This window comes from Clupea harengus, chromosome 23 (genome assembly GCF_900700415.2).
Source record: "Clupea harengus chromosome 23, Ch_v2.0.2, whole genome shotgun sequence".
NCBI lineage: Eukaryota > Metazoa > Chordata > Actinopteri > Clupeiformes > Clupeidae > Clupea > Clupea harengus.
This window is the reverse complement of record NC_045174.1, coordinates 13,431,411-13,441,321: the sequence shown is the minus strand read 5'-3', so window position 1 is coordinate 13,441,321 and position 9,911 is coordinate 13,431,411. Positions and strand designations below refer to the sequence as shown.

The window sequence follows — 9,911 nt, the reverse complement described above, 5'->3', positions numbered from 1 at the left end:
AAAAAAGAACACTCCGACTATGATGTGTGGCCTAGTGCCTCGACTCGCGACCAAACACTGTACCGCAACGCATTGATTGAAATTAAACAATACCACAATTTGGCCACAGTGGTCTTATGGTAAAAGTGATTGCTCTCTATCCCCGATTAGTGTGATGCGTTCATTTTGTTATTTGTAGGAGACTGGCAGTCGGACTAAATTGACAGTACGAGGTTCTGGTGGGATTGGGTTTTCGAAAGTCATTCGGATGCAACCATTTTACTCCTAAACGCTATAGGCCTATACGTTAATTGGCATGACGATTTATCTGATATAGATGGACCAAAAGAACAGGTGGAAACACTGGTGCTACCTGAAGGAGTACCGTAATTAACTCTACTATCACGTCTCCTGAAATTTACAAACAATACAAAGGTAAAAAAAGAGAAGGATTTATCCTCTGTGTCTCTTTTGTTTAGCCTAATTGATTCCACTCCGAAACAGCAGTGCTGTTTGGTTAGGCTGGCCTGCTCTGTTTGTTTCACCCTAACATTGTAGGCCTGTACTTTTCAAATTAGAATTTAACTTGTTAGTGGACGGGGCATTGTTATTGTGAAACTGAATACATTTAAATTGGATTCAAATTTACATTTTAGAACGCTTTCTGAAAACAATATTTAAGACCAAGCAAATATTCGCGGTAGATTTTTGACCGTCTCGTCATCTCAAGGCTGTTTGTAAAGTTTTGTGTTCTCTTTTCTGGTACTTTTACAGATGCATCCCTTGTGTCTCATTAACATTCTTGCTTGCTTGCTTCCGTACTTCTTTGGCGCTACATCTAGTGTGGGTAAGTTAAAGATTTGCTTTCTATATTTATGCTATTTCCCTCTGAAATTACATAATGTAATGAGTTCGTTTTTGAGAAGAATTTCAGTGATCTTGCTTTTCAATATGGATATGACCAACCCTAATGGATACCAAAACAAATAATCTGTTTGCCTGATGTATTTCTAACCTGCTTCATCAAATCCCTTACAGAGTGGTGCTACCATCTACCCACATGCAGTAAGTGGCATTTTCATTTTTTGCTTCTACATTATGTGCATGCACAAGCCTAGAAAGGGCCCACACCACTTGACCAATGACCTGTTAACCAGCACCATTGATTTGCGCATTATTATGTTTAGTGATAATGGAATTAATGCAATGAATGAAATATAAAATCTGGGGGGGAGGGCAAGGCTGTCTACGAACTGCTGATTTAGCTCTGAGTGGTAGCTTATGTCTCGACACAGAACCTTCAACTGCGTTCAGCATTTTAAATGGAATTTCTGTCTTGTGTTTTTTAAGTCAAGAAGTGTCTGATCCTTTGCACACGGTCCCTCAAGTCTGTTTCACCAGATACTGAGCACACTCTTAACAGCGCTTCTTCCCTTGTGTGCACATACACATACTCATTCACCACAATGCTATTATTCTTGCATTTTTGCATCATCCAGACAAGACTTATCTTGTCAGTGGACAAAGGGCTTCAGTTTATATAGCAAGTCGGTTAGGTTGTCATTTTCAACACTTGACACTCTTTGCAGATTCAGATTTTCTTGCATTGCCACAGTCAACTGAACACCATTTTGATTTTTCTTTCTTTTTTCCTCCATCTCATTCACAGATGACCACACCTGGCCAGCGATCGCTGCAGATTTCTGCAGCGGAAGTCGCCAGTCTCCCATTGACATTAGTAGCACTGCTGTGGTTGATTACAGGCTAGGCGCTTTCACTTTCACTGGCTTCGATGATAAAACTGCCATGTCTAAGATCGAGAACACAGGCAAAACTGGTACAATGTACAAACTTTGTACATTAAGCATCCCACTTCTGTTGGCATGGCCTCCACTTTCTCAGTCATCCTCTATCTTGGTGGTTATGTTTTTGTGATGCATTTTTCTTTCTTTCTTTCTTTCTAGTGAAGATTAAGATTAAACCAGGGAAGCTGAGTGTAAGTGGAGGTGCCCTCTCTACCAGCTATGACACCCTGCAGTTCCATTTGCACTGGGGGAATCTCAGTTCTAGCCCAGGCTCCGAGCACACAGTGGATGGCAAGCGCTACCCCATGGAGGTAGTACTTTCATCCAGATTTGTTCACAACAAATTCGTTTTGATGTAACACATGGAGTACCAAACACACTCTTTCACAACTCTTTGTAATTTCCTACTGAAACAGTCAACAGGTCAAAAGTCATCTAAGGTGTATCTATGCATATGCATTTACATGTAAGTCAAGCTCCTTTACAAGGCTGTAATATCATGTTTGTCCCTGGTAGTTGCACATTGTGAATGCTAAAAGTATTTACAATGGGAATATACATGAGATTGCAAAGGACAGTGAAGGACTCGCTGCTCTTGGCTTCTTCTTTGAGGTATTGTGTGCCGTCACTGTTACTCATCCTAAAATCCTCCGGTGTAGTAATTACAACAAATTTTATATATTTTTTTTAAGGGACAATGTCCAAATATGTATCGACCAGAATGTGTATATATGGAATTTCCAGTTTGTTATGTCCTGCCACAGGTTGACCCCGGCACAACTGACCAGCCAGCAAGCTGGAGGAGTCTTGCATCTCATCTTGCCAACATCATCGAAAAGGGTGAGGTGGCGCTTTGTGAAACCAAGGCACAATCTGAAATCTGATCTTTAATCAGTGTGATTCTTCATTTGGTAATGGTTATAGTATTTTGCAGATACTTTTGTACAAAGTGACTAACAGAACATTAAAAAAGAAATGGTGAAACTGATACATTTAACAAAAAGGCAGTAATAGAAACCAGCCCAATTCAAAATAATTCAAACAATATTGGGTAACAACTAAAAAATAATATGAATTATTGAAAAGAATATACCAAAACTGAGTAGACCAAGAAAATGAACTAATTAGACAGATGATTAAAGAGGTGGGTTAAAGCCATTTTTAAATGTATCCAGGCTGTTACTGGAACAGACAGCACTAGGTAGGTAATTCCACCACCAAGGTACCACTAATGAAAAGAGTCTTGACTGCGATCTGGGGAATAGAGCAGAATCATGGCATTTAGATAGGCAGGTGACTAGAGGTAGCTGATAGAATTACACTAAAATCCCTCCAAGGAGCAAGTGAAGGGTCAAGGAAGTGGTGTAAATGAAAGAAAGGAGGGGTCCAAGTACAGATTCCTGTGGTACACCAGTGGAGAATTAGTGAGATTTTGACACTTGTCCATGCTGTGACTGTCTTGTTTCGTACTCTATGTACAAAAATCAGGAGCACACCGACGTGCTATAAACTGTATTTTATTAATACTGATGCGCCAGTATAATTCTCTGCATTTGTATTGAGGGCCGTTATCTGATATAACCAACAGTCTGCTATGCTCGATCAGGGATCTTATGGCTGATCATGGGTACTTAGCTGTTGGATGGTCTGTGTTCAAGGCATGTGGAGCAGTTCATACCTGGCCAAAAGAGAATGTCCCTTGCTCTCTGCTTGCACTTTTCGATGCCCATGTGACTAGTGTGTATCCGTGACATCTCAGTGAAGTTGGAATCACAAGTCTCTCACCCTTGATAATGATGTTGTTCATCTGGGAGAGTTTGTCGCGGTATTTCCTTTGTAGTTGTTGTAGCTGTGTGTCCTTGTCAGTCTCTGCTTTGATTTCTTCCAGCTTTGCATCACTGACTGGTAAATTACTGTACAGCATGTGTACCTGCATATCCATGCCCTCTCTGAGGCTCTCATCCTGGTCAGACAGAGACTTCCTGGATAAAGTATCTGCCACAGGGATGTCCTTGCCTGGTCTGTGGACGATGGTAAAGTCATACCTTTGCAGCTGAAGGAACATGCCTTGCAGCCTGGGGGGTGCGAATGATAGACTCAAGCGGTTTGTGGTCACTTTCTACTTTGACGTGATGTCCATAGACATACTGATGGAAGCGTTTGCATCCAAACAGAATGGCTTAAAGCTCTTTTTCAATCGGTGCATAATTGACTTCACAGTCTGTGAGTGCTTTTGATGCATATCCAATTGGTCTGCCCTCTTGTAATAAAACTGCACCCAGTCCATATTTACTGGCATCGACTTGTAGTGTGAGCTCTTTGCTGGGGTTGAAATATGCTAGGACAGGACCCGGTTCCCGTGTGATGAGCTCTTTAATCTTCTGAAAAGCATCTTCATGCTGCGTATCCCATATGAACTCACTTGTCTCTTTCAACAGGTGACGCATAGGTGCATTGATGCTTGCAAGACCTGGGGCAAACTTTGACATAGTTCACCATGCCTAAGATTGTTACTAGCTCACCTTTTGTCTTTTGGCGATTTCATCTCTTTGATGGCTGCAATTTTGGCAGGATCTGGCTTGATCCCATCTTTGGTGATGAGGTGGCCAAAGTAAATAAACAATAAATAACCACCAGGTAAAACCTGAAAGGATTGGTTGTCATGATGGCGTGATCTTCAAATTAGTCATAGCTGTGGGCAGGCAGCAGCTGTGTGAATTATTAGGAACTAGAAAGCCTGTTCCCCCTCCTCTACCAGATAGATGAGATGTATGCGGATTTGCTGAGGCCTGAAGGCTTGCTCTAAGCGTCACCAGTAGGAAATTGCCCTCCCTGGAAAAGTAATTAAGTTTTATATTAGTCAAAGCTTGGGCCTATTGTTGTTTTTCTATTGTGAGGCACAATCATGAATCATATTCATTGTAATTAATTTTGCTGCAATGACCGCTCTATGAATCAGCAGTAGGAAACAGGCCTAACTTGTAAAGGTTATTTTGTGATGTATTTTGTGATGTAAGCTTGATTTAAAGGACAAATGTTGTTTTTTTTTGGTCTTCATTCAACATGATATGGATTTTAATGAAACGATGTATTTACCCTAAATTGACATGCTGACTTCTACTCCATATACAGGCCATTATGTCAACATCACCGGTATCTCCATGAATGACCTAATCAGTGGCGTGGACACCACATCGTACTACAGATACCTTGGTTCTTTGACCACTCCAAACTGTGATGAGGCTGTGATTTGGACTGTTTTTAGGGACTCCATCAAAGTCAGCCAAAATGTGGTATGTTTGTAATGGCCCTGATTTCACTTAGCCTTTGGCATCAAATTGAATTGTCTTACGAGAGAAACAAGTAAAGCTGGTTTACTTCTGGAGAATGTTTGAGAAGCAAATGTGCCTGAGGGACTAAACATTTTACAGTACTGTGATCACACAGCAATGCTGGTGCTAATATTGAAAACTTGTATTTTTATATAAATCAGCACTTTATAGGTTGAAAATGGCCCCATCATGCCATTTACTGATAATCATCCTGAACCTTGCAAGGCTGATGCTAATGTAGAGAAGTCCGAAACGGTTCGCTCTACATCATGATGCACATGCATTCGAATGGAGTAAACCCACTGGAGTAATCCCCTTGCCCACCTCTTTTAATCTTTTTTTTTTACAAAGCTATACAGTGGATGGAGCTGGGGGTGAATTTACACTTTAAAGTATTTGAATTTTAGATTGACCTCCGGTACATTTGCCTCTCAAACATGTTCCTGAAGTAAACAAACAAAGTTGCAGTATCATTGGGGACAAAATAATCCAAATGGTATAAATAATCTTTCATCAGCTATTCAGTTCATCCTTAATGTCTCTGATTTTCAGATTGACCTCTTTAGCACCACTGTGCGAATTGGAAACCGCAGCTCCCTGCTCATGACCAACGTGTACCGCAACGTACAGCCCCTCAATGGCAGATAGGATTTGTAATTTCTACTCTGTGGCCAGTATGACCTGCACACTCAGAGCTGCCTTTTTCTTCAGGACTATACTAGGCACTATACTCTTGACAAACTTAATAGTTACCTTTTCATGTAAGCTTTTAATCTGCTCTACATGTATTTAAAAACTGTTAAATTGAATGCCGTGCATGTATCCACTGGGCCGTGCACTGGGTTATTAACTGGCCGCAAGGTCAATGTTAAGTTAATGGGTGAGGGGTAATGTTTTGAAGGCACTGGTCGTTAGGGTCTTCTCCTCTGTCCACTGTTGTCCTTTTACATGATGTGAACCCTCTTCCACAGTGACCCCCCCCCCCCGACAGAAGAAAACCAGTGTTAATGAATTAATTTTGTTACTTCATCTCTAATGTCAATAAACAAGTTGTTTAAGGGCGACTATTACAACCAAATGTGTCCTGGATGTTGTGTGAGTGTGGAAAACAGAACGGGGGGGGGGGGGGGGGAGGGGAGGAGAAGCAACAAGGTGTAAGGCAAAGACACTGCAAGTTTATTTAGTATACAAGTGCACATCTGACACAGTACATCATAGAACACTGCTGGACAGGTTGGAAATTGGGTAAAGCTTTCTAGACCAGTCCTTATTTGGTTCAGGTCTTATTTAGAAAAGTCTGGGTACTGGGGTTCCACCATTAGCAGTTATGAATCTGAGTAGTGGCTATGACGTGGAATCCTGTTCATACTTTTATTTTATTAGTGTGGACTACTGGAGACTAAGGCCTCTGAGCTGGTCCTCCCAAAAAGACCATTCAACAGCTGCAGCTGATTAAAAATGAATATGAAATGTGCTGCACCGGTATAAATAAACTTTCCTTGACTTGACTAATGTTAATACAAATAATTGTTTTAGATTAACCATCACAACCAAACGTGTCCTGGATGTTGTGTTTGTGTGTGAGAGAGTGTGACACAGAAAAGGAGGAAGGGGGAGGAGAGCAGCAGAGTGTATTTCCAAGTGTAATATATTGGAGAGTGCTCTCAGGGGGGGGTATCACCTCCTTCTCTGTTTCATGATTTGATCATGATTGATTGATCATGATGGAGAGTAAATGTTTGCCGTGGGGTGAAGCTGAGGACATGCATTGTGTAAAGTGTATGTGTTTCACACTAAAATATTTATTTTTCTGAAGTACAAAATATTACATGAGATGAACTTTGATTTGCTCACTCGTTATTAACACAAGGAGGTATAGGTAAACAGGTCAAAAGAGGTGAAGTCCACATCAGTTTGCTCTGTATCAACCGATAATTGACAAGAGCAATTGTCACTGTTAACTCTCAAAATGACAGGCCAGTTTTCATCAACTAAATAGTAAAGGAGGAGAGGTTTGTCACTGTCAACTGTCAGAGGAACAAAAGGAATGACATACTTTGATGACTTTCTTTGTAATACTGGCAGAGTTACCACTACCATAGCATGTAGGAAAGTAATAGTGTTTTCATGTGGGAGTGCATTGTGTTGTTTTCCATGTAATCTAAGAACACACCTCTGTAAAATGTATTTTCCAATCAATTACTGGTCTGTGTTCCCCTTCCAGTTTTACGCTCTCAATATTACTTGCTTATTTTGTTTTGTCAATCTTTATTGTTTTTCTTATTCTAATGAACCCTTTTTCTGTTTTTAAGAACTTGTTTTGATTATGTTAAGCACTGTGTCCAGTGACATGCGTACATAAATACAGTTTATTATTAGTATTATAAGTAGAGAAAACTCAATGACTCCGATGATTACATACATAAATAATACCTAGTCAGTTTACAATTATGAGACTTATTGGAGCTAATCAATCAAGCCTTGAACATACATCTGTAAATACCTTTATCATCTACATATTTCCTGATTTGGGTGTGTTTGATAACTCTACAGCATACCATAAATAAACAACCTAAACATGAAGATCAAACAGAACTCTCACACACTCTGGATTTGAATGAAAATTACAGTGGCATTGTATGACATTCTACTCCAATGATTCCTCTTGATACTACTAAACATCTATCATTCATGATGGGTCCCTCCATGTACGTAGTGACAGATGTACAACACACACACACACACACACACACACACAAGAAGCCCACACTAAGTTTCACACCTAGTTCAGAGTGCATTGGGGCTTTTGTGCACTGAAGTTACTCAGGAAAAGAACAATGGATAGAGTAGAGCTTCATCTTTGGCCTGAAACATGATGCTGCTTCCAAAGCAGATTTTTTTTTCTCTCAGTCCAACTACAATGACAGTGAGCCTGAGCATAGTCATCTTAAATAGGTTACAAGCCTAAAGTCAACCTTCTTTACATAGTAGTGTGGGTGGGGGCAGTGTTTTAGCTTTGTGTCTTATAAAGTGCCACAGAAAAATTAAGTGATGAGGTACAGTTTGTGACCTTGACCGACTTTGATTCCTACAGTAGGTATAGGCTTGATATAAATAATACCTGTCCTTTCAGAAACAGTTGGTGCAAATATTCTTAAAATGTTCAGATAAAATCTTTTAAGCTGTGTGACGTAACAACTCGGTGACACATGATCGGAAAGATTGTTGTTGTCAAGAACATGAGGGTAGACCTATAGTGAATGGTATTTGGTTTCATATACAAATCAGCACAATATAACACGGGTCTTAAGTGAAGTGTTTGTAGATAAGTATACAACATAACATAATCATTGTTTAGGCTAACACAGGCAGGATAAAATAGAATAAATATTATATTCACGATAGTGGCTTAAAATACTCCAATGCATTACTGCAAAGCACCTTAAGGTGTTGCAGTCTCCCGTATATGTCATTAGGCCCATATCGAGCAATTCCAGGCATTCTCACTCTCCGATGAAATGAGTAGATACAAGCAGTAGACTAAACCACATTGCTGTATGGATGGATGAGCCATGAGTGAATGACAGACATACTGGTTGAAAGATCATCAAGGAGCTTAAAGTGACTTAATGTCATGATGTGTTTCTGGTCAGGTCATATGTTCAGTGTTGTTTGTTTCCATGTGACACGCTCAATCACAGCCCATCTCATGAAAATACAGATATGCTGTACATTTAGATAACAAGACAGCTGATATGCAACATTATTAGCAATCGGAAGGGATTTTCCAGAGTATTTGCAATGGTTTTCCAAATTTAGAATGTAGACATTTGTACCTTAATTTTCGGTTTTCTACTACTATTTGAAGGTCTATGCTTGTGTCTGACTGTAATATGTTTGTCGTGGTTTCAAGTGGTAAGGCATGCCTGGGGGAGACGTCTCACGCTCAAGCCTAGGCGAATGCTGTTAGGCAAGTAGGCAATATGCGCATACATTTTAAACAACGAGCAATGCATTGTGCTTGCACTAAGGGGGTTTCAGGCTCTGGGCTCTGTAAAGCGCCTAGAGACAATTGTATTGTTATGGCGCTATATAAATAAAATTGAATTGAATTGAATTGAATTTAGCAACACAAATTTCAAACAATAGCATATATTTGAACATGACACAGAACATGTAATTAACTTATAAGTTAATATATGAATATATCATTTACTTTTCAGTTTACAGTTTTATTGTGCATGCATTCTTGATCATTCCATATTTTCTGAAAAGTCTGGATTGGAAAGGGTTGTTGCGCTACGACAGCTAGAGTTAAAATGCTTCCTATATTATTTCACGATGGTGGTAGCACAATGCCGCTTGGGCCTCACTACATTTCCACCATGGAGGGCACCGTTTGCGTCACCTGATCTTCATTTCCATCTAGTGGTCAAATCAAGTACTGCATAAATGCCACCATAAAAGCCACCAAAGGTTATTAAATAGCATATCAATTGAACACAATCACTTGCTTACTATGTACCTAAGTAAACTTCAGCGTCCCACGGATAACACATAGGAGTTGTATGGCATTCAAGTTGTCTTGAAAAGCAGTAATACCCATCTGTCATGTGTAGCCTAAATAGTAGTCTAGTATTGTTTTTTTTTGCTCAGTTCGATATTTTTTCAGTAATGACATATTTTACAACCAGTGAACCAGCACTACAATGAATAAGTGGTGAAAATAGGCTTCACTACACTTTGTCATGCGGAGCCTTGAAAGCTTTAGAAGTTTCTGTTCAACTTGAAGGGG

General features: G+C 39.9%; 1 protein-coding gene across 2 annotated transcripts; it reads left to right on the top strand.

Annotated features, from left to right (window-relative positions):
* The first annotated feature begins 197 nt into the window (after positions 1–197).
* LOC116218749 (carbonic anhydrase 9-like) lies at positions 198–6,071 on the top strand. 2 transcript variants are annotated; one of them, XM_031561456.1, is made up of 9 exons: positions 198–414; positions 754–826; positions 1,018–1,044; positions 1,649–1,816; positions 1,944–2,095; positions 2,301–2,396; positions 2,549–2,624; positions 4,917–5,077; positions 5,669–6,071. In XM_031561456.1, exons 2-9 carry the CDS (start codon positions 754–756, stop codon positions 5,762–5,764), a joined length of 849 nt encoding a protein of 282 aa, XP_031417316.1. In that variant the 5' UTR covers positions 198–414; the 3' UTR covers positions 5,765–6,071. The 2 variants fall into 2 exon arrangements, with proteins under 2 accessions (XP_031417316.1, XP_031417317.1); XM_031561457.1 differs by lacking the exon at positions 198–414 and adding an exon at positions 448–533.
* The last annotated feature ends 3,840 nt before the right edge of the window (positions 6,072–9,911 follow it).

What these genes read in the sequence shown, in the direction of transcription:
- LOC116218749 (XM_031561456.1), top strand. Translation starts at nt 754, where the DNA reads ATGCATCCCTTGTGTCTCATTAACATTCTTGCTTGCTTGCTTCCGTAC. An exon ending in CTCTTGGCTTCTTCTTTGAG is followed by an intron (nt 2,397 to 2,548) that starts GTATTGTGTGCC and finishes GTCCTGCCACAG; the next exon opens with GTTGACCCCGGCACAACTGA. An exon ending in TGCCAACATCATCGAAAAGG is followed by an intron (nt 2,625 to 4,916) that starts GTGAGGTGGCGC and finishes CTCCATATACAG; the next exon opens with GCCATTATGTCAACATCACC.